Genomic DNA, 24127 nt, shown 5'->3' with positions numbered 1-24127 from the left:
TTAGTACACACAGAGAGTCAGACACCAGAACGGCTGGAAGGAAAGCAGGGCAAGGAGGGAGACTCTGTGGTTGGGCAGGCACTGGCCGCTCATGGCCTGGGAGGGCTGGGAAACTCCTTTAGCCACCAAAGCATCCACTTGCCAACTGGATTTGCTGGATGTTGGACTGTGAGTCCTTGGGGACCGGAGAAGTGAGTCAGCGAGCCCTGCATCTTTGCTTGGCCCTGGGGTGGGGGGTGACTCAGAAGTCACAAAGCTTGTGCTGATTAACCTCGGAGAGTCATTGAGAAACTCCTCCCCATCGCTTCACTCAGTGATCCAGGAATCCCGGGCTGCAAAAGCCCGGACCTGTGACACTCCCACGTTTCCTTCTATCTCCACCTGCCAAGGTTTTCTCAGTGTAACCGAAGATCCCGGGACGGAAAACTCCGTGCCTCCTACAACTCTGCCTCTAGTTTTCTGCCACATGGAGCACAGGGTCTCAGGACCCCTCCCTCCGTTTTCCTGATCTCCGCAAGCCGAGCTGCCCCGTTGGCTCGTCTGTTTCCCACTCTCCCCGTCTCAACTCAAAGCACTGACCTTTTCGCACCCCCACCTTGTTCCCACGCTGTTTTGGGGGTGTCTGTCTGCTTCTCTCGCTCCCGCCCCCTCCCTCACCTTCTCCTCCCCACGCTGCCCTCGGCTCCTCCCCCAGGCCCCGCCCTCTGCTCAAGGCCCGGGTCCCTGATGGCCCCTTCCCCAGGCCTGGTCACCCGAACGCCCGCTTCAGAACCCTGGGGGTGAGGTGGGGACCCTGGCCGGAGAGAAGGGGAATCACGCAGGGCTAGCTCCCTCCTCTCGTCGTGTCCCCGCGCGCGCGCGCCGCGCCCCCTCCGCGGCCTCCCCGCGCCCGCCTCCCGCCTTCCCCTCCTCCTGGTGACGTCCGGGTCCCTGCCCGTCTGAAAACTCCGCGCCGCGGCGGTGGAGGCGGCGGCGGCGGCAGAAGAGGAAAGGGAGGTGGAGGTGGTGGAGGAGAGGAGCAGGAGGAGGAGCAGCGGCGAGCCCGGGCGACGGCGGCGGGGCCCGAGCGCGGAGCCCCCGGGATAGAGCGCGCACCGGGGTGTCCCGGCACCCCGCTCGCCCCGGGCCGCCGCGGAAGATGGTGGCGGCGCCGTGCGCCCGGAGGCTGGCGCGGCGCTCGCACTCGGCGCTGCTGGCGGCGCTCATGGTGCTGCTGCTGCAGACGCTGGTGGTGTGGAATTTCAGCAGCCTGGACTCCGGAGCTGGCGAGCGGCGGCGCGCGGGGGCAGCGGCGGGAGCAGCCGAGCAGCAGCAGCAGCAGCCCGCGGCCCCTCGCCGGGAGCGCAGGGACCTTGCTGCCCATCCGCCCGCAGCTCGTGGAGGACCCGGAGGCCGAGCAGGCGGAGGAGGAGCACGGGGAGGCGGCCCCGGAGGAGCCCGCGCGCAGCAGCCTGGCAGCCGCGGGGCACTGGCCGCCCGGGCGAGGGTAAGGTGCCCTTTCAGAAGGGGATCGGGAGCCGCGTGGACAGAGAGAGGCAGATGGGAGACCCTACCCACGTCTCCCACCAGTCCTTGCCACCCCAGTCTGGGTATCCGAAGGGACTCTGCGCTCTGGTTGCCCTGGCTGCCCTGGGCAGCTGCAGGGTCGTGCACTGAGCTGCGCTGCTCTGTGCGGAGTCTGAGGACCGCCCCCTTGGGGTCTGGAAAGTGAGCTCCAGGGGAGACGCGCTTTCAAGAGGGTCCTGTTCCCTGTCACTCTTGCTGGGTGCCCTACTTGCTCTCTAGATGAGGGTGTTGAAGCCTCACTCCCACCCGAGTGCGTGCATCGGATCGTGACCGATCCTCAGCCGCTGCTCAGGGGTGGTTCTCCACGCAGCCTCTCTGGTCTGAACTGTTTGCCTTGGGCTGAGAAGGGACCTAGAATGAGTGTCTCACTCAAGCCATGTCCCTGGTACCCAAATAAACGCTGGGCTACTCGTGGCTGATCTGACTTTGGGTCCTGTTTTCCCTGGGTGTCTACTGCTCCTGTCTCCATCTTTCCCAGTCCCTAACCTTGCCATCACCTGCCCTCTCTTACTTCACCTCCTCCGGAATCTGCTGCTTCGGGGCACTGCCCGTTGGTCCCAGCTAGCTGTCTCTGACTTGACATAGGTGGCCCGTCACACTTACTGTCTTTTTGTCTGACTACACTATCACCACACCTCTGGGTGTGCTTGGATGTAGACAGTTAGGGTTCCGAAACTGTTTCCCACAGTTCTTGTAGGGCTACCTGGTTGTCTAGGTGGGGCGCCAGCTTGTCTTCCTCCCCTGTCCCCAACTTCTTTGGGGGTATCTGTTTCACCTTTTTCTGAGCCAGGAGGGCAGGGGAACTGAGTCCCTAACTGTGGCACAGGGTCTCTGCTCTGCATGGGAATGAATGACTGTCTGTCTGAGAGCTGGCTCAGTATGCCATGTGACTGTCTGTCCATCATCCCAGTTCCCTGTAGAGAACTGCCTAGCAGCTGAAGGGCAGTAGCCACCAGGGGAGTGTTTCTAGGATCTGTAGGAAGAGAACAGTCCTTGCTATTGCTTGTCACTCCAACAGCTCTTGCTGAAGACCACCTTGACACTGTATGTCAGAATTGCTTTCTGATGTGCTCAAGTTCTTTGGGGTTGTCTAGACCCTTATTGCCTGAGCATAGCTCTTGTTGCCTGTGGGCTGAAGCAGTCTCAGGACTGGATCTGACGGCAATTTGACTGCTGGGTAGCCACCAGGGAGAAGTCTTGCCCTCACCTGTGGTGCAGAGCAGAATGAGGCGTGTGGGTGAGACCTGGAGCATTTTCGATGCCCCCAAGTTCTTCTTGTTTGTACCCAAGGGGACCTAGACACTCGCTGTCTTTGAACTCCCAGAGTTGATTGTGTGTTCCCGCTGAAATAATATTCTTTCTGGAATTAGAGACCTATTGGGAGTTGAGAGAGACTATGAGCATGTACTGCTGGCCCAGTGTGGAAACAGGCTCGGGAGGGAACCATGGGACTCACTGTGCCTTCTGCAAATGGGGTTCAGGAGGCACTTTTAGGGTACGCAGACCACCTGTTGAGATAAATGAGAAGAGAAGAAGCCAGCTGACAATTTCTTCATAACTCTCTGATGCTCTGAAGCGATCCACAACCTCTCCATGTGTGTTCAGCTAGGCGTGTTATTCCCTCTTGTCCTAGCCCAGTCACATCAGGTCTGGAGTTGGAAAGGTGGGTGGCAGGGTGCCACTTCCCCTTTTAAGTGTGTTTTCACATTCCCAGTTCTAGCAACAGAGTTACTGGGCTTGTCTGCAGTTTTGCTTTTATCCATAGGTTTGCAGGTATCTTCCTGCCTGTGTTCTCCAGTGCCTCCGTTTCTTTACCTCCCCATGTAGACATGTATGCATTTTGTTCTTTTTTCTTTCACTTTTCCATTCCTGGTAGTTGTCAGCTGTCCAGTCTTGTTGCTGCCCCTGGGCTTGGGTTTTCTGTCATATGCTTGCCCCTCTGCTCACTTTCCCTCTCTCACATTCATCCCCAGGGGCTGCATTGTGCATAAGATGGCTAAAGCTTGGGGGTCCATCCTCCTAAAGCTGTGCCCACCCCAACCCCTGCCCTTTCGTGGAGCTCAAGGAGACCAGAAGGGGGCAGGCTGTTCCCAAAGTCCACCAGAGCTGGAGCTTGGGATGCAGGCAGAGAGAACCACAGACTGCTAACAACCACGGAGGCCCCTTGCAACATGCTGTTCATTTCTAGACCCTGCCTGGGCTTTCTGCCTGCATGATGATGCAGAGGGATTCCAGAAGGGCATTCAGGAGTGAGACACACACTTGTGCACACATGACTTGTGCACAAGTCAGCAGGCACATGGGCGCGCTCATACACACACACACACACACACACACACACACACACACACACACACACGTGCTGTGATTTTTTTTTTCCAGATGGCTTCTGCAAATCCCGCGGAAGCATATGTTTGGACAATGATGCTCATCTTTGTGTTCCACTTTGTGGCAGGCAGGGTAGAGTGGACAGTGATGGCCTGAGTGGGAGGGTGGGTGGGTGGGTGACAAAGGGTGCCAACTAGTTGTTATGGATAAAGTATTCCCTAACTAATACCTGTCGGCTTCCCCTGGCTGCTTTTCCCTCTTCCAGCTTCTGAACTGTGAGTCTCTTCTGTTTAGATCAGCACCCGTATACAAAGCTTGTTCCGATGGCTGGGAACTGGGGGCACTTAAGAAGGAAGGAAGGCGCACCCTTCCTTTGTATGCAGACAGGGTCGGAGTGCCACATATCTGATTAGGATCTGATTCTCACTATCCTAATTTATTAATTTTTACTTTAGCATAACCAGATAGTTACTATTATTATCCCATTCTTCTAACGGAGAAACTGAGACAGTAAGAGATTCAACTATCTGAGAAATCTTGACTGCTTAGAAAATCCAAACGGAGTTACAATACTCCCCATTGGAGCCACATAGAGCAACCTCAATGCTTCCAAGATTTGACCAACACAGAGAAGGTGCTAGAATGAATCCCAGGCCCTGCCTTGAACCCTGCAGTCATGTGACAGAGGGGAGTCTCTGGAAGACTGTGGCACAGTTACGTTGTGCCCTCTGGCGAGGATGGTAGTGAGATGGGCATTCCTGCAAAGGTTTGCTAGCATCCCCTTCTCCACTCAGCCCCTCTGAACTCATACATTAGCTCGAAGCGGATTACAGCTGAGTTCTGTAGCGGGGAGTTTTCTCTGGATCTCAGTAAGACATGGACTTTTCTGTGGTCTCTGAATATAAAGCCGAGAGCACTGAGCCGTAGATGAGGTAAAATAGGAGGGATGAGGAGACTGTCAAAAACATCAACAGCAGAAGGTCTTGAATGGATTTGGGAAGAAATGAAAGCTGTGCCTGTGAATGTCACACCTTTATTTTTTTTTTCTTGCCAGTCTGCATAGTCCCAGCATTTGTCCCTTGTGCCCTGAGGTACACTGTTACTTACTAAGTTCCCTTTAAGAAGTCTGGTTTTGTATTATCCTTGCCCGCTACACACTTACAGTAAACAAGGTTTTTGTGCAGTCTGACCCCTTTGAAATGCGAGTTTTCAGCAGGGATTTCTCATTCTTCACATCACTCAGATAACCCCAGACTCTTGCACAGCAGCAGGGACTTTGGACGGTGGTTCCAGTGGCGTTGGAGGCAAAGCTTTTCTTTCTGTCCAAATGTTTGCATGCAAGAGAACAAAGAATGTCTGGCGGGTGACTTGCTTCCTCTTCACTTCCAGTGGAATCGTCTTTTCTGAGCGGAGTATTTTCTTTATACTTTGTATACAGAAGTGTGTATCCTTGAACAATATTTACCTTACTGCAGATATTGCCATCTGCTTAGCCATACACTGGGAATGTTAAATAAAATAGATAAATAAAAGCGGAAGTGGTTATATAATTTAATAATAATATAATAAATATAGGCTGTGTACCAATTACCTGAAGCACTTCGTATGAAGGAGTGTTTCGAAATTTGGATTTTGGAAGATATTTTGAAATATTAGCATGTAAATAGCAAGGTATGGTGAAGGGTGGGACCCAAGATTAAACACACAAAAAAGTAAACAAAATTATTTTCATTTTCTCTCTTTCTCTTCTTTCTCCCTGCCCCCCCCCCCCCCGCCAACTTCTCTCCTACTTCCGCTCCTGCTCCTTCTTGTCTTGCTGTGTAGCCTAGGCTGGTGACAAAATCTTGACCCTTCTGGGATTACAGCTATATGCAAGCACGCATGCCTGTTACATTTCATTTGTATGCTATGTACGCTTATACCCGTAGCAGAAAGGTAATTTTGCACATTATTTGTGCCTGTATTTTAGCTGTGACCTGTCATGAATCAGGGTTAGAACTTTCTGCTCACGATGTCATGGCTGTGCGTGGGAAATTTGCGTTTCAGCGTGTTTAAGAGGTAGGATATTTCAGGCTGTGTATGCATGCATGTAGTTGTCTTCCTTCCACTCTTGCACACTGAGAGCAGTCTCCCTGGTCTTTCAGCTCAATTTTTTTTGAACATTTAGAAGGTTGAGTGGTAACATGTCTGTTAATTTTCAAACAGGAGACCAATTGAGGCTTAAAATTTGTATTTTCCAGGGATTGTTTAACTTTGATACGTGTTTAGTTTTTTGTCTTTTTTTTTTTTTTTTTTTTTTGTCTTTCGAGACAGGGTTTCTCTGTGTTGCTTTGGAGCCAGTACTGGAATTAACTCTTGTAGACCGGGCTGGCCTCGAACTCACAGAGATCCGCCTGCCTCTGCCTCCCAAATGCTGGGATTAAAGGTGTGTGCCACCAGCACCCGGCTTGACCCGTGATCCTAACAGGAAAGAAAACCAGTGACTTGAGTTAGAGCAGAAAGTTGATATCAGTGTGTGGGGGGCGTGTGTGTGATTTAGTGCTTGAAATCTCCTTAGGCCTGCCTCTGTAGTCTGACTCTGCCTGTCTGCTCTGAAGTTTCTACAATGAGGAGGTTGTAAGTCTGTGTGCAGAGACTCCAAGATGCCCCACCAATACACCAGCTGTGCAGGGTGGGGGTCCTCCAGCCATCAAATTGTCCTTTATAATCTTCCCCTTTTCTTTCTCTTCTCCCCCGATCTCTGTGTGATTGTGTGTGTATCTACATGTTCGTGTATGCATTCATGTTCAAGTGGGTGTGTAGTCATGTGTTTCTGGGTACATGGGTATCTATGTGTGCTTGTGTGTAGATCAATGTTGAGAAGCCTCCATCATTACGAAGCTCGATTTTTGAAACAAGGTCTCTCACTGAACCCGAAGCTCACTGATTCCACAAGGCTAGCTTACCAATGGGCTCCAAGGATCTGTCTCTCACCACCTCCTCAGTGCTGGCATTAGAGATGTGTTCTGCCACGCCTGGAACATGTGATAGGCCCCACACAAATGTAAGAGTCAACAGGACACCTTCTGATATACAGAGGGTCAGGTCCCAGCTTTGTGCTGTCTTGTCTCCATGGTCTGGGTAGGTCTCTCTCAGCTTCTCGGTAACTTGGAGCCACCTACGTGGGATGAAGAGAGAGAAAGATCCTGACTCATGAGAACTGACTTGCTCTGGGCACAGACTGACACTCCAGTGCCAGCTGGTCTCTCAGAAGGAAGCCCAAGAGTGTGTGCAATAAACATTTGCTTTTTCAAAGTTACTTAGTTTTCCCCACACAATAGAGTTGAACAAAACTCTGTAGCGAATGCCTCTGGGTCCTTTGGCGTGGGCCAACCTTGGCACAGGACAGAATGAGGTAGAGAGGAGAGTAACATTTACTGAGCGTTGGCTGTATGCCAGGCATTCTCTTGGTATTTTAGGCTTTTACATCTATTAAATTTATTCCCACCAAATCCCCACCCAGTGTGTGTGTGTGTGTGTGTGTGTGTGTGAGTGTGCGTGCGCGCGCATTCACTGTCTACACCTCCACTCCAGGAAGCAAGGTGTCCTGTGTTCTGCGGCTCATCTCATACAAAGTTGAAGCTGGGTGTGCTGAACTAGGAATTGTTGGCCTTAGGATTACTCGTTATAGTGCAGGCATAAAAACGGGCTCTGCGGACAGCATCTCGCTGTATCACCGTGCACCCCTCCCTCCCAGGCAGTTGTTACACACCTGTTGCTGTGCCCATGTAGATGAAGAAACTAGGAAGCCATCCCAGGCTGCTTTTTGCCTCGTGCCGCCCAGTTCTGAGCTCCTTGTCTGTGTAGCCCTACAAAACCCTCTCACGCAGCCGTGTGCGCCTTGGAAGCCCTTGCCCCGCTTTAACAGACTCCTAAAAACTGTTCGGTCTTGAGAAGAGCCAGATACCGAAGAACGATGTGACTTGCACAGTGGTACGCGATGGGGCTGAGATTTGAACCCAGGCAGTCCACACTCTGGATAGTGTACCCCACATTCTTTATGTCATCTCCCGACCCCGGCACCCCAGAACTTCACTGATTCCAACAAGTTGCTTAAACCCAAAGGCAAGGTTTTTTTGTTTGTTTTTTTTTTTTTGGTGTTTTAAACTTTAGTTTCATATATTGAAGGAGTTCAGTGGTGCTTTTAAACACACACACACACACACACACACACACACAAATTTCTATAATCAAATAAATGAGCATATATATATTCCTTATACCATGTGGCACCCCTTGTTTGGGTGACAAGAGCACTCAAAACTACTCCTTTAACAACCCGAGTTCCTTGAACTATGAAGTATGATACATTGTATTGATACACAGTCCTCCAAGTCCGTTTCGGGTACATAGGCTTGTTCATCCTGGTCTCTGCTGTGCTGTACCCTTTGTTGTGCATTCTATTCGAAGACAAGATTTTATAGATTCTGAAAAGGAAGCGAGAAGTGTGACCTCTAGTGAAACATAGAGTAACTGACCATGGCCTTCTGTGTCTTGCCCAGGGAAGGAGTCCTGGATTCAGGAAGGAGGGACTAGGGACAGGGAGGTGTGTTGTGTAAGGTTTCTAGCAAAGAATCCTCGCTGCTGCTCCTACCACTTGATGCTCAGTTAAACCGCTCAGTGGTTATCTCTGGAGAAGGCCAGGGCCATTGCATCAAGGGTTATCTCTGTGAACATGCAGTCCATGTGGGTACTTCCTTCCTCTTGCAACAGGCACGACTTGTTTGCCTGTGGACACTTCCCTGGCCGTGCCGCTGTGAGCCCCATGGCTAGCCCAGCCTTCTACCTTGGGCCACCAAGTTATAAAAAAGTGATAGGAGGTAGGTGGGTGTTACCATAGCCTGGAGTGGGTGGGGAAGGCTGCTAACAATCAGCCCCAGAGTCAGAAGCCCAGGTCCCTGACCAGATGAGTTCTCATTGCCAATTAATTCTTTCGAGGATGTCTCCCCATCCACCCAGGCCTCTTGAAGGCAATGAAGTGGATTTGTCCTGAGATCTGGCTTGCCCCAGTCAGGTGACCCTGGCTTATCTGAGCATCTAATCCAGGCTAATGAGTCAGGGGATGCTAATGAGGCAGTGTGCTTAGACCTAGCTCTGTCTGCTTGTGGATCTTTCCCTTGCTCCTTTGCTGGATGTAAGGCCAAAGTTGATGTAACGGTTTCCTACCACAGATACGCTCACATGGGAACTGTGATAATGACGGAGGAGATAATGTTAATAACGAGGGTGACTTGTATCCTTGACTATTTATCTTGTACCAGACATTGTGGATTGGTTAGACAGTTGTACTGCCTAATCCTTTACACCAGCCTAGAAGCGAAGGCCGGTATCTCATCTCTGTTTTTACTGGTTAGAAATAATAAATTTATGCAATTAATTGGGTGAAAGTTAAATCCGTGAGGAGAGTCCAAACTAGGAGTTGAAGTGTGGTGACTACAAAGACTGTGTCTGTGTCTCTGTCCAGCTCACTGTTGGTAAATGGCTTGTTTTTAGCCCCGCTTCCCTACCATTTATTCATGGATACTTACATATATCTATTCACCTATCCATTCGTCATTCATCAACCCATCACCCATCCATCGGATCATCCATGGGTTTATGAATGCATCAGTGCATGCATGCATGCATCCATCCACCCACCTACCCACCCATCCATCATCCATCCATCCATCCATCCATTCATCTACCCATCCATCTATCCACCTACCCATCCACCCATCCATTCATCAATCCATCCATCCATCCACCCACCCACCCATCCATCATCCATCCATCTATCCATCCACCCACTCATCCATCCATCCATCCATCCACCCATCCTTCCTTCCATCCATCCATCCACCCACTCATCCATCCATCCATCCATACACCCACCCATCCTTTCCTCCTTCCATCCATTCATCCACCCATCACTGCAAACCCACCTGGAGGATGAGTGTAGCAGGCAAGAGTTAGAGTCACAATCATAAGCAGCCTATCAGCAGAAAATTCTTCTCTGCTGAGCTTGGATGAGAGATGGCCTCTTGCACAAGAGAGAGGTATTCTCTGGAAAAGGGGAGTGGGAATTAGTGTCATCATTGGCCCCAGAAGCTTCTGAGTCTTCTGCTATTTTAGAACCCCTTGACCTGAGGCCTGATTTGTTCCACTCGTAAAGTCTGAGCACCCCGTATTGTAGCTGAAACTTTAAGCACACAGGTTGGTAATTGTGGCCAGCCAAATGCAGCCTGAAAGGCAGACTCTGTGCCATTTATGATAGAGGCCAGGCTCTGACATTGTCTTTACATATTTGGGGCTCAGTTTCCTTGTCTGAAACTCTGTGGCCTTGATACAACCTTATTGATAGATGTATCTGTGCATCATCCATCCATCCATTCACCCACCCACCCATCTATCATCTACTTATGCATCCATCCACACACATGCATAAATGTGTATATTTATTTTTCTGTCCATCTATCATCAATTCATCTATCCATACATGAACAATCCATCCATCTACCCATCTGTCTTTCCATCCATCCATTCATGGAATTGAAAATCTCTGCCTATATAATAAGTACCATAAGTCTGTTTGGACTTTTGTAATTCTTTTAAAAGTTACAAGGGATAACAGTCTTGTGTCACCAAGATGGAAATGGTTATACCCTGAACCTCCTCCCAATTCCTAGAGCCCTTTCTCAAGATCCTTTTTAAAAACTCCTTTACTGAGCAATTCCGCTGATCTGTTGAGTTTGCAACCTGTTTGCCAGATGTGTGTGATCATCCTGGACTGCTGAGAGTGCCTACCTGTCAGTCGTAACCTCAACTACTTTTGCCGACCCTTTGTGTGCTAGAGATAGTGGAGCCCCAGGGTATGTAAATTCTCTCAAACCCCAGACCGTTCAGAAGACAAACCTCACGGATGAAAATAGAACCCTGCGTTCTGCATTTTGGTGAGGTTTCCACTTTGTGAGCCGCAGGATATCTAGAATTGTCTACCTCCACCCACATCTGTACTTCGCATGTCCTTACACATGCAATGGTTGGCACTGGGAAGTGGGGAGTTCTTGAAGAAAAAGACAGGTGAACCGGTAGAACATTCTGTATCCCCTTGGCTTGGGTTCCAACTCTATCAAAGATATCTGACTTTCGCCTCTTGTGAGTCTTTTTGAAGTCTCCTCTGATGATGCCTGTAAACCCTACTCTCTCCAGGGGCCACAGAGATTAAACTTGATAAACGGAGGAGTAAGGGTTGTGTCACTCAGAAAACCCCATAGAGAGAGATGCTTGGGCCCCTGTCTCAGAGCAAGGAAGGGGGAGCTTTTCAAGCCATACTCTTCCATGATGATTGACGGAGTGATTGAATGAATGCATGCATGAATGAAACTCACTAGAGGATCCATCCATTCCCAAGCCATCCACATTGATTCCTCATTTGAGGGTCTGCTGTGTGCCAGGCACTACTGGCTATGGCTGGGACACAGGAGGATGCACAAACAGGATGATCATAATGAAATAAAATTTAAGGTATTAAAGAGTGAAGGCAACCATCCATGTGTCAGGGAAAGGAAGATGCCCTGTCTGGAAGAGGGCTGAGCTTAGGGTGGAGCAGTTGCGTTCTGCTCATTTTATTTTTGGCGTATATTTCGCTTACTTCGGGTTGAGGATATATTTTGGAAGGATCTTTTTTTGCTAGAGGAGTTCCACACTGGCTGCAGGAATCCCAGATAATCCTCAGACACCGCTGTCAATTCACCAGTGATTTCAGGAGGGTTACCAGCTCTCACACAGACGTTTTGGGGGCTGGGAACATAGTTGAGTATGTGCAAGGCCCCGACTTCTTTACTAGTGCAGAAAAAAGAAAAAACAAATAAGGCTATCATAGCTATCTACAAAAGGCTGCGACTATTTATGTCTGCATAGAAGTTTTCAATTCTTGATTTTATGTTCACTTAACTGCTCTGTGGTCTCATTCTTTGTCTTTCTTCTCCCCTTTTTTTTCTCTCTCTCCTCTTTCTCTATGTGTGGTTTGATAAATGGTCACTAATTGAGCACACCCAGAGCACCCACACCCAGACCAAGGAACAGCACCTGTGACATTGACATTGTCGGTGCACTCTCCCCCACCTCTTGGGGGGGGGCACATTTAAAAATGCTAATAGCTTTGTGTTTCTCTAAATGTCAGCCTCTTGTGGTTTCGCATGTGAGCAACATGGCAAGCAGGTAGGAAGAAGTGATTTACCAGACTATAAACATCATAGTGCCAACCCCAGTCCGAACTGGATTACAACTGGGTGTGGAGAATGACTTTTGTAAATGTCCTGTTAACCTGTTTGAAGATTGTTGACTGCTCTGATGGTCGCTGTGCTGAGACTGCGGGGGTGTCACAGTCTTCAAAGTGTTTGTCACACAAGCACAAGGACCTAAATTTGATCCCCAGAGCCAACTTAAAAAACAAACAAACAAATAACCGGTGTGATAGTGTGTGGTTGTAATTCCCATGCTGGGGAAGCAGAGACAGTTGAATCCCTGAGATTTACTGGCCAGGCAGCCTAATAGGTGAGCTCAGGTCAGTGAAACTGTTTCAAAAGTCACAGTGCTTGAAGAACACCACCTGGAGTTGTCCTCTTATGTGTGCCTGCACACACATGTACACACACACACAGCATCGCATATATGAACATGCACACACATAAATCAATACGTAGCTGTGTTGTTTTCTTCTGAAATCCCAAAGGAAAAGGTTCGAGGCAGACACTTGGATGAACTATACCCTGGGCCTGTTGGACGGGAGGGCCACAGGCCCTCTGACACGTCTTTAGTGGCTGTGTTGCTTCCGCATGCCCAGACTCCTGTGGAGGACTTCCAGGGAGGACTCCCAGGTGTGTCCTCTGTGACTTAGTTCCCCGCCCTTCCCGTGAGTCTTTGGGATTTGTGCCTTCTGTTGAGTTCGTGTGCTCCGGTCCACTCTGCCTTGTACATGAAATTAGCTGTGATGAACGGGTCCCCAGACAGACTGGTAAATGACTGCATTAACTTAACCCAGAGCCAAGACTCTGCCGTTCAGAGCCGGGGTCACAGAAGCACCACACAGATGTCAGCAGCAACTCTAAAGAGCAATGAAGGCACCTAATCTTCTCATGAAGAGGGAGGTGGGGAGTGGGGACGGCCCAGAGCCCAAGGACGGTGAGAGCATGTCATAGCGACTCAGCGTTCAACCACACCGGCATTTATAAAATAAACCAAAGCTTTTGTAAGGGAGAGCTCTGTGTACATTATTTAAGGATAGTATTAAAACCAGCTTAGATGGATCACGAAATACGGAGGTTGCCCCATTAAGTGCCCTTTCTTTGGGGATGTAGAAGCTACGGTTTCTATTTTTATCTTTCCTGGTGAAATGGGGTTTTACTGAGTAGAGGTATAATAGGAAACCTTTTTTTTTTAACCTTTGCCAGACTTTTAGCTGTTTTCTGTTTGTTTGTTTGTTTTTTATTTTCTCATGGGGGACCAGGCTTTGCAGATGTTCAGTATGAAATAGAAGCCTATTCATTGCTTCCCACGCATGCTGTCTTTGATCCCTGGCTGGGAAGAGGCAGCTGGTGTCACAGACAGAGAGCCCCTTTGGCTTGCAGGTGACTCCAGGTCTGATGGGAGCTGCACCCTCTCTCCTGGCATCTCATGTCTCCTCGTGAGGAAGGCAAAGAGAAGGCCGTCTGAGGAGGGCGGGGACTGCTCCACAAAGGGGTTCAGTGAACACAGAGCGGTTTGCAGGTGGGTCTGGCTTCTGTTACTACTAACTCTTCCCCGGGTCAGAAAGCTGGTGACAGCTGGGGCTTTTGGAAGGTTCCTGACTGCCAGACAGCTGTAAGGAAGCCAGATCTTTATTGGGGGTGGGGGAGACTGGGGGAGATAATGACCAAGCAGAAGTAGACACAGGAAAATAGTGGGGAATGCAGAAGCCGGAAGCAAACCTGGCTCTCTGTGGGTGAGAGAAACACAGCACCTGACTGGCCTCCTCTCCCCATCCCTCCACCTTCCCCCTCATCCAAGTGGAGGAAGAAGGTCAGTTTTAAACACTGAATTGGTAGCCCAAATTACTGATTTCAGACCCAAATGTATTCCACAGTGCCTGCCGCTCTTGGACTCTGGCCTTTGTTTCAGGAAAGGTGACTGTAGAAGGAGGAAGGTGTGACTTTCCTTTCTGCAGGGACTTCCAAAATGCCCTGGGGCCACCCTGCTTATCCTTCTCACTTGAAACTGCTGTTGGGGTTTGTGTGAGTCAGCTTCCCTTTGCTGTGGTGAAATGCTATGATTGACTCCCTGAAGGCTGGGGAGATGGACTGGGGCTCAAGGCTTCCAAAGCTTTTGTCCCCGGCTCTCAGCTGTAGCACTGCATCTGTGATGAGGCAGGAAAGTGTGGTAAAGTAGCTGCCCCCCTCACCTAGCTGGTCGCCTAGCTTACTTCAGTGAAGCCCTGCTTCCTACAGGCTCCATTCCCTCAGCCGAGCTATCATCTTGAGACCACACCTTCAGCGGGTGGGCTTTTGTGGGCCATTTAACAGGATTTGAGTAAATTCTCAAATTGTGGCTAACAATTGTGGTGATCTGTTAGGTGTCAGTGTGTGCCAAGCAAAATCTCAGGGATTTTCACGTTCAGTCATTTACAACAGCCTTATCAAGTGGGTGCTGGGCCAGCTCCTGTTTACTTTATTCCCTGATCTCTATTTCTTTCCGAGAGACTGAGGCCTGCAAAGAATGAAGTATTCCGCCACGCTACAAGACAGTGGCACTGAGATTTTGACACAGGCAGCGTGACCTGGGAACCTGTATGTCAAAATTCTGGGTTCCATAGATAGGGTTGTGAGGAGCAGTGTGCGCGTGTGTTTGTGCTTGGGTGTGGGTGGAGGCCATAGGTCAGTGTTGGGTGTGTTTTGTCATTCACTCTTTGAACCAGGAGTTTTCAGGTTCAGTCATCTGGCTGTGTCTTTCTCCAGCCCGGGGATTACAGATGCGCGCGGACACACTCAGGGTTAATGTGTGATTGTCCTCATGCTTGCCCGGAGAACTGTACCGGCGTCTCTGGTAGATGATTTTAATGAAGTACTCTCTCTGAGACATTCTGCAAAACCCACTCTACTAGGAAGTTGGCCAGGTTTGCCCAGTTCGTGGATGAAACTCCTGAGACCCAATTCCGAGATCAAGCCAGGATGCCAAACCAGAGTGTGACTTCTTATTGCTGAAGGGAGGATTCAGACACATTCAGACCTGACAGTCCTCTGTGCTGAGAGGCCTACACCCCCATCCTGACTGTGTTGGGCAGGGTGAGTGGCAGGGACCCTCCATCCACAGTGGGGAAGAGAAGTAACATCCACAGTGTTAATATTTTGATAAGTTGCTGATTTGTATTAAAATAATAATTACAGCAATTATTACAGGCTCGAATTTCAGAGAGACCCAGCTGCTTACAGAGAGAAAAATAATGAACTACATATTCTCTGGGAATTGCATGGAAGCCAGGCTTGGCCCTATCCCTCCCAGAGTGTCCAGTGGATATCTGGCTGCAGGTTGACCGCCACGTGTCTTGCCAGCTGATGTTGATGTGAGCGGGATGGATAACAAAGGTGCCCTATAGGAGCCACTGGTGACCAAGTAGTGTGCCATCCAAGGGAGGCTGAATTTGAATGGTGGCCCTGTCCTTCCGTCTATCGGACGGGTGCCCCTTTAGACACAAACACAATGCCAGCTGGGGGGGACATATAATTGGAACCTGTCCTTTACTATTAAATGCCCAAAGACACTGGCGTCTGCTCGTACCTGCTCGCGGTGAAGGACTCCTCGCTGATTTAATTTGACTGTTGCCGATTGGATTATCAGCTGCTTTGAGTGTGAAGGTATATTCTGGTTCTAAATTTATTTACTTTCCTTCTCAGTGCTGGGCATGGAACCTGGGGCCACCCCCGAGCTGCCTGTTGTCTGTTCATGGGCCTTTAGCTGACCCCTAGGTTGGTGGCCCTTAGAAATAGTCAGTGCTTTTGTGAGCATTCCTTCATAAAAGAAACCATTATATTAGAATTTATTCAGTGTGTGTGTGTGTGTGTGTGTGTGTGTGTGTGTGTGTGTGTGTGTGTGTGTGGAGAGGTGGAGAGAGAGAGAGAGGGAGAGAATGCACAAAGTTCAGAAGAGAGAGAGAGAGAGAGAGAGAGAGAGAGAGAGAGAGAGAGAGAATGCACAGAGTTCAGAATAGAACTTGCCAAGAGCCAGTTGCCTCCTTCCACCATCCCCAGGATGGAACTCAGGTCTCAGGCATGGCGGTGTGCACCTTTATCTGCTGAGCCATCACTCCATCTCTGCCCTGAGCATTCCTGTGTGTCTTTGGACAATACACAGCTTTGATTAAATAAATATCCATGAGCAAAATGAATTTACTCACTGTTTTGCTTTGTTTTCTTTTTTCTTCCTTTCTTTCTTTCTTTCTTTCTTTCTTCCTTTCTTTCTTTCTTTCTTTCTTTTTCTTTAAATGTCTGGTTTGGAGAAGAGCTGAAGCTCCGATTTTGGCACCAAGGAGTAGAGGTCGGTGATAGGTTCTTAGGTTGAAACTCCAGGAAGCAGCTTACGTCCACAGGAATCCATACAGGAATCCATACATGTATTAGATGATTACTGTTTGGCTCCTTTTAGGCTGTTGGGAGCACCCCTGACGTTAACGGCTATCATTTCATTTCTTATGCTGAAGTCATAGGGTCCAGAAAGCCATCATCTTTACTCAGCAAAACAGGCCTGGCAGAATTAGGCCTTTTCTCCTATCCCCATCAGTTTCTGCTTTGATTGACTTCTATTTATCCCTAGCTGTTCTGGTACTCTTGCTGGGAAGCAGATGAGGGCAGCCTCCGCCATAAGATCTCTAGCCTGCAGTGACACGTGTCATTTTACATTGAAACATTGTGCTGGAGTGTCCCTTCAGGGACTGCATATGCTGTGGGCTGCAGGACGTTAGATCTCTGGCCTCCATCTGAGGGCCTGGCATCCTGTGCGGTGTCAGCATTGTTTAGCTGCCCAGGATCTGCCTTGCTTTCTGAGCTCCAGTCACTTTCCATTTCCTGCCCCACTTTGCAGTCACAGCTGCTGACAGGGTTGGGACAAGGATTCCCTTCGATCCGTCGTCTTTCAGGTTTGCTTGGCGCTGGCTAAACACAATGACTTCATATTCTTTCTGGGGCTTGTTAAAGAGGCCAGCCGGGTCTCGGCACCAGAGTAACATCCTGGCTGGTTAAGAAGCCTGGCCCCAGGTCCAGCTGTGTGCAGCGAGCAAGCTTCACCTGTGTCACGAGAGTATAGGCTTGCGCATGTTCTTGTTAGTTTTGAGGGGTGGGGGGTAAAATATGGATTTTTGTGCTGGAAGCAGACATGAAATCCCATTTGAGCCACAATCTGTTACATCTGACTCAGTCTCGGGCAGTTTCAGTTGTTGTTTTTTATATGGAGTTAAGACCCTGGAATGTGGAATCCTAGTCATGAAATACTTAGCCTTTCAGTTTGGGTGGCTTTGCTCCCCGACCCCAGTTTCATGGTTTGTTTACTACATCTTAGAACCATAATACTTATTAGAACTCTTTATGAAGGTGCGTACGTGTGTATGTGTGTGTGTGTGTGTGTGTGTGTGTGTGAGAGAGAGAGAGAGAGAGAGAGAGAGAGAGAGACAGACAGAGAGAGAGAGAGAGAGAACTTGCAAGAGTTCTAACTTGGGTTCTGGGAATTGAGCTCGGGTTACCAGGCTTGGTGTCAAGCGCCTTTACCTGCTGGGACATCTCGCTAGCCCTGTGACCTCTTCTTTATCATTTACCTGCTGTGCCATCTCGACAGCCCCATCTTTTCTATCAAGACTACTTTCTAAGTGCATATTTGTCATGCTAACACTTAAGTGGTGGAGGGAGAAGAATAAAGAGTTCAAGGCCAACCTCTGCTACGTGTGGAATTTGAAGGTAGCATACACGGATTATGTAAGACTTTGTCTCTAAAAACAAAATACAAAATGAAAGAGACCACTCTCTAGATGTTTTGAGATGTCCTCGTTAAAATGGATGGCTGACTTGATCTCAGAAGAAAACTGATATATCTCAAAAGAGGGAATCTTCGGACCTTGTTTGGAATAGCAAACGATTGGAAATTTGGAGAAGGCCGTCACAGAGGCATGTAAGCTAATAAGACGTGTCTAGGGCTGAGGGCTGAGGGTCTGGCCCAGCTGGTGCAGTGCCTGCCTCACACTCATTGGTCCCCAGGTTTGAACTATAGCACGTGTGTGGCCACACACACGTGTAATCCTAGCATTTGGAAGAGGCAGGAGGAGCAGAGGTTAAAGCTTATCCTTGGGGACATGACTAGTTAGGGCGTAGCTCGGTTAATTTTCTTTTGACCAAGGCAATTTAGAAAATGTGTAATTTGAGTTTATGGTTTTTGGAGAGTTAGGATCGTGAAGGCAGATCAAATGCATGGCTAAGGTGTAGCTATGGGGGCTATGGGGACAGCTAAGAGCTTATGCAAGTAGGAGGCAGAAAGGGCACACTGGCAATGGCAGGAGCTCCGCCCCCAGTAACACACCTCTTCCAACAAGGCCACACCTCCTAATCCTTCCCAAACAGTTCCACCAACTGGAGACAAGTTTTCAAATATATGAGCCTATGGAGCCATTCTTTCTCAAAACACCACAGAGACCTGGATTACACCGGCCCCTATCTCAAAAAACAAACAGCAAAAGGAATCCTGTCTATATCACTCCTATCAAGGAAGAACCACATGGCCCCTTCAGATGAAATGCAGCGGCCATGGGAACAGCTCACATCCTAGTCCAACAGGCAATGCCAACTCGGTGCCCAGCAAATGCATAGCCCATTTTCAAAGCAGGTTAACTTTAGATATGGAACAGAGAACGTGAAAGTGGCAAAGACCAGAGGCCAGCATTTACCTTAAAAACAGGTTATCGAGGATAAATGAGGAAAGGGGCAATCCTCAAAGAAAAGGCAGAAATGGGGGGTGAATCAGGATCCGAACGAGGTCTTGGTATTCACCAATTCATGAATGTCCCTCATCTCTCAGACCACTGGAATGCAAGCTGTTTGATGAGGTTTCTATTCCCGTTTTATTAAAAACGAGCTCATTGTCCCAGTCTTATTAAAAACATTGGAGAGTCAGGTGACTAGGAGGAGGACCCTGAGCACAGGAACAGATGACTTAGACAAGACCGTCATGCTCCTCGAAATCTTCACAGAATTTCTTGGGAGTCCACTGCACCCATCTTCCAGCAAAATCATTCTTCCTCCTGCAGTGGCTTTGGGGTCCTCACCTTCCCTGCAGAGTGGCCTCACCAGCACACACCTTCTCATCCTTGCATCAATAGGTCCTGTGTCCCATCTCCTACTTCTGTTTTTCCTTCTCTCCCTCATTCTTTCTCCCTTCTCCCTTTCTCTCCTTTCTTTCTTCCCTCTCTCTTCTCTCTTTTCTCTCTCTCTCTTTCTCTCTCCATCTCATATAACCCAGGCTGCCTTTGAACTCACTTTATAGCCAAGATTGGTCTCAGACTTGCAATCCTTTCCCGCCTCTGCCTCTGAGCATGGACGGTAGGCCTTTGCCACCGGACCCAGCTCTCCTGGGTATTTGCATTTGATAGTGGTGTTCTGCACATCCTAGCCTGAACCATCATCCTGGATTGACTATCCCACATGGGTGGGAGCTTGCTGTGCTGGGCCCTGTCTTCCCACCATGGAGTAGGGCACAGTAAACTGGATGTACAGGAACCAGGACCTCTGGAGCTGGATCTTGCTCTGATTCTCTGGTTTTGCTCACTGCCTGCTTGTTTCTGTAATAGACGGGGAGAGCACTGCTCTCTTGGGCTCTGAACAGTCTGGGACCTCATGATGTGCTATGCCCACTTTGAATGTGTATTGCACGAGTTCTGATTGGTATTCATAGTAAAAACGTGAGTGTCGTCCAAGCTGTCCTCCAGTGTGTGGATAGAGGAAGTGAGGCTCAGAGAGGGGAAGTAACTCCCGCGGAGCGGCACAGCTGCTTCGGAGCAGGTTTGCACCACCTCTCAGCCTGGTGGAGGAGGGGTATGGTGGCGTGCCCTGTCCATCCCATCACTGGATGCTGAGATCTCTCAGTAGGGTGTGGGACTCGCTGGATAGAGGTGAACCTGGAGACGCTGTAGTGGGATGGAAAGTCAGAGGGGCCTGGACTCACAGTCTGTGCAGGGCCGGCTGCGCCTGGGCTCAGAAGCACTTCTCTCTGTGTGTGAAAGGAAGCACAAGTGGCGTATTTCTACCATGCCACAAATGTCCCTGTTCATCTCAGTTGGAGCACACAGCGTGGTGAAGTCATGATAAGTGGGTTGTGTGGGCACAAGACCTTGGTAACAGGGCTGCCTAAGTTCTAGGCCTGGCTCTGCCACTTAGCAACTGTGTGGCTGGAAAGATGCTATGCACAGCTCCTCAGCTACTTCACCTGTAAAATGGGAGCATGGGGCCCACCTACTGCAGAGAGTTCTGCCGAGAGATGGAGTGCACACTGTATTCCACTGAGCACATGGCCAGATGTGTTACATACTGTAAAGTGCTTGTAATTGCTGGTCGTGATGGTCCAGGGATAACGGGGGTGGGGAGAAGGTATTTAGTGAATAGCTTTTCCAAATTCTAGAGTGGGTTTTACAGGAGGTGGGCGTGTCTTTTACATCAGGCCCTACTCTTTTGCCCACGAACCATATTAAATCTGAGCTGCATCTCATTAGGAATGGGGCCCTTGACTTCAGGAGAGCCCTGCCCCCAGCATCTCTGCGAGGCTTGGAGTGTGTTGGGCAGTTTTAAACATGGCTTGCTGTTGATTTGTTGTCTCTGCCCCAGGCACCCAGGCTTCCAAAGGGTCCCACTTCAGAGCCGGGCCGTGTTTTCTGAGGGTCAGGGATTAGCCTTTCTCTCTCCCTGGGATGAGGAAATGTTTCTGAAGTCAGCCTGGCGTTTTCCCACAGAAAGCACTGGCGTCTCTGCCAAGTCCCAAGCATCTCGACCGCGAATTCGGCGGACTGACAGTGGCTCTGGGCAGCCTTCCCAAGTCCCCCTCTTCCTTAGAACTCAGTGTTTTCACGGCCTGTGTGGTTCCATACTGCAGGACCCATCCCCAACCTGGCTTAGGGGCAGGGATTCTGAGCCCTGTTTCCCATTTGGATTGTGTGAACGTTAGACATTGCCCCAGAGCTGGAGTGAGTCATGAAGGCTGGGGCAGACCACGCCTAGGATGTCTCTCCCTTGAGAGACTTCCCATTTGTCCCTGAACCCTGTGCTGAGCTGGGCAGCGGGTGGTGGGCTTCAGATTGTAAAGAAGGCAACACAGGGCCTCCTGGCAGCTTGAGCAGGGCTGTTGGGCAGAGTCCAGAAACCCTCTTGCTGACAGCGACAGTCTAGGAGTTTGCAGAGAAGCAAGGCTGTGAATAATTAATTGATCCCACTAACTGAGTTGTGAAAAGCATTTTTGGAGAGTCCTATCTGCAGGTTCTCTGGGGGAAGGAGGCAGTCGAAGTAGGTGGGGATGAGGCTACCTTCTCCTCTAAGTCTGGGGTTGCCAAACCCCTTCTTATCTGCTCTGGGGAGCCAGGTTGTGGCCCCTGATCTTGACAGTGGTTTGATTGGCCCAGCTATGGGAATAGTGTGGGCAGCTGGGCTGAATAGGTTGGGCTGTTGCCACAGAGGGTTGGTGAGTCTCCGTGCTGGGTCTAAGGTTGTGTAGTTGTGAGGAACCCTGAGTCTTTAGAAAGAAGACTTTAAGAAGCTCCTGGGCCCTCTCCTTCCCTGCCTGAGCAGCTGCAGAAGCCGGAGGAGATGTGGGCGCAGAATTCTGGAAGCAGGCCTGACCCTCGAGAGCTTGTGATTCACTGTGGCTGCTGAATGTGGCATTCTGGGCTTCTTAAGCCCCCCTCGTGTCTGAACAGGCAACACTGGCTCATCAATAGGAATCAAGACCATGATTGGACCTCAGGTGCTCCCCCTCCCCCCACCCCGTGTGGTTTGAATCAGTCTCTTTGCCCCTCTCTGCCTCACAGCTCAGCCTTGATAGTGGTCTCTCAGTGGCCCTTCCTTGGGAAAATTGTTGTGAAGACTAGCTAGGTGTCTGTCGATTAACCCCGTGTGTCCCTGTGACTCGCTCCCTGACAGAAGCACACCAAGGAGCTCAGGATGAGAGGTGTGGAAGGTGGGTAACAGGTACCACATGGAGTTATATAGCAGGAGTGAGTTCAAGTGTGCAGCACACAGCAAGCACACTGGTTCAAAGGTTCCTGGCATAAGTGACATAGGGATTAGGGAGGTGTGAATAACCTGGTGTGCTTACTACACATGGCATGTGCATACCAAAACAATCACACTGCACTCACTAGTGTGTACAGCTCTTATATAGAAATGTAAGAGCTGGTGCCTGAGGAGAAGCCAGGGAGCCCAGTTCTCATCCCACTATCTCTAGCCGCGGAAGGATCCTAGGCCTTGTCTTCCTTCCTGTAAAGGATCTCTGTTCCTCAGCCTTCCTCTCCGTGCAGTTGCAAGCACAGATCTCACTTTGTAACTCAGTTCCAGCTCAATGCACCTGCTTTGGACTGAACAGCAGCAAACACAGGGAATGCTAAATTTGGAGTCCAGGCTGGATTTGAACCTTTCTCTGTCACCTGATCACCCATGACCTTGGCCAAGTACTTTGAACTCTGGGAAGTACCACTTCTCAGAGGAAGGTCTAGGTGGCATATCGGCATTGCGTCCTCCAGGAGCACCACCACAGTTCCCATGCTGCCCCATCAGCCCCAGGCCAGCCTCTCGGGTGTTGTTTATACACATGGACACTTAAGGGCCACGGTGTAGAGGGTGTGTTTGCAGTACAAGGTGCTTAGTGGGGGAAACCTGCTCTTCACTGTTTCAGGAGTTCTGAAGAAGCACCCACGCTATTTGAATGTTTCTGGGGCTGGCGTGAAACAGGGTGTGGCCACTAGAAAGAGGAAGACAGCCGCTTTACAGAAAGCAGTAGGTGGTGCAGAGCTGGGAGCTCATAGAAAGCTCACGCTGCTTTGGAGATCACAACTCAGATGTCCTGACTTCCGCCTTTGCTCTGATTGTGTTACCTGAGGCACGTGCACTCAAGCCTCCCCCCTGAGAGGGTGCCAGGAGAATAAGAGCGGCTGCTGATTGACCACTAACTGAGCTGGGTGTCACTTTGAGTACTGGATGTTTGTTAGACTTGAGCCGCCAGAGTCATTCTGTACAAAAGGTGATTGCTATGCCCATTTATTTAGAAGGAAACCAAGGCCCAGAGAGGCTAGGAAACTGAAACAGCTGCCTTGTGAGGATGTGGCAGAGCCAGGGTTCAAAAAAAGACACTCTGTTCTCACCAAACTACACAATACCACCTTACCCATCAGGCAACTCCACTTAATGGGCTCTGTCTAGACTGTAAGGAGTCCAAGGCCCCTCTGGCACGTGTCTGTTGATAAGGTGATCTGAGCATACTAGTCGGAAAGTGTGACCCGAGTGCTGAAGTCCATGGTGCGGGTTTATAAACTTAGCCTTCGGAAGGTTGGGATAGGAAGGAGGACCGGGTTTGAGGTCAGCGTGGCCTCCATAGCAAGTTTCAGTATCAGTGAGGGATCTGAGAGCTGACGTGGCTCTGTTAGCAGAGTGTTCACCTGGCATGTGTGAAGCCCTGGGTTCAACGCCCAGCACTGCATAAACTGGGCATGGTGTTCCATGTCTGTGACTTAGCACTCAAGGTGTGGAAGCAGGAAGATCCAGAGTTCAGGGTCATCCTCAATAGCCTGAGATAAGTTCCATGAAGTCATGCCTCTTCCTCCTCCTCCTCCTTCTTTTTTTTTTTTTAAAGGAATGCTAAAATTGGTTAAGTTCTGTATGTTTATTACTAGAAGGGAAATGGTAGGATACTTGTGTTCTGCTGTTGTTTTGTTTTTAAGATAAGGAGTGCCTGGTTTTACCATTGGCTTCACTTTTCTTATTTAATTAAATTCTGCTTCCTGAGGAGGACTAACGATGAAGAGGATACGAGGGGCTGGAGAAGCAGGAAAGACTGCAAAGATTCATGGGATGGTACCGCAATTTTCTCAGTACTGCCTTCCTCCTCCCATTTAGTAGGTGAACACATCAGCTCCCCGGGAACCCGGAGTAAAGAAGCGTGTGTGTGC

The 24127-nt window shown here is 49.7% G+C and overlaps 1 protein-coding gene across 1 annotated transcript in view; it reads left to right on the top strand.

The window, feature by feature from the left end:
* The first annotated feature begins 983 nt into the window (after window positions 1-983).
* Xylt1 (xylosyltransferase 1) overlaps window positions 984-24127 on the top strand; it is a 282801-nt gene continuing 259657 nt past the window's right edge. Inside the window, exon 1 of the mRNA XM_048460178.3 lies at window positions 984-1486. Within this exon, the coding sequence (XP_048316135.3) occupies window positions 1139-1486 (348 nt within the window). The 5' untranslated portion in view covers window positions 984-1138. The remainder of the gene's footprint in view (window positions 1487-24127) is intronic.

The sequence above is a fragment of the Myodes glareolus genome, chromosome 7, assembly GCF_982192425.1.
Source record: "Myodes glareolus chromosome 7, mMyoGla1.1, whole genome shotgun sequence".
Taxonomy (NCBI): domain Eukaryota; kingdom Metazoa; phylum Chordata; class Mammalia; order Rodentia; family Cricetidae; genus Myodes; species Myodes glareolus.
The sequence above is the reverse complement of the archived record's forward strand: the minus strand, read 5'-3'. Positions and strand labels throughout refer to the sequence as shown.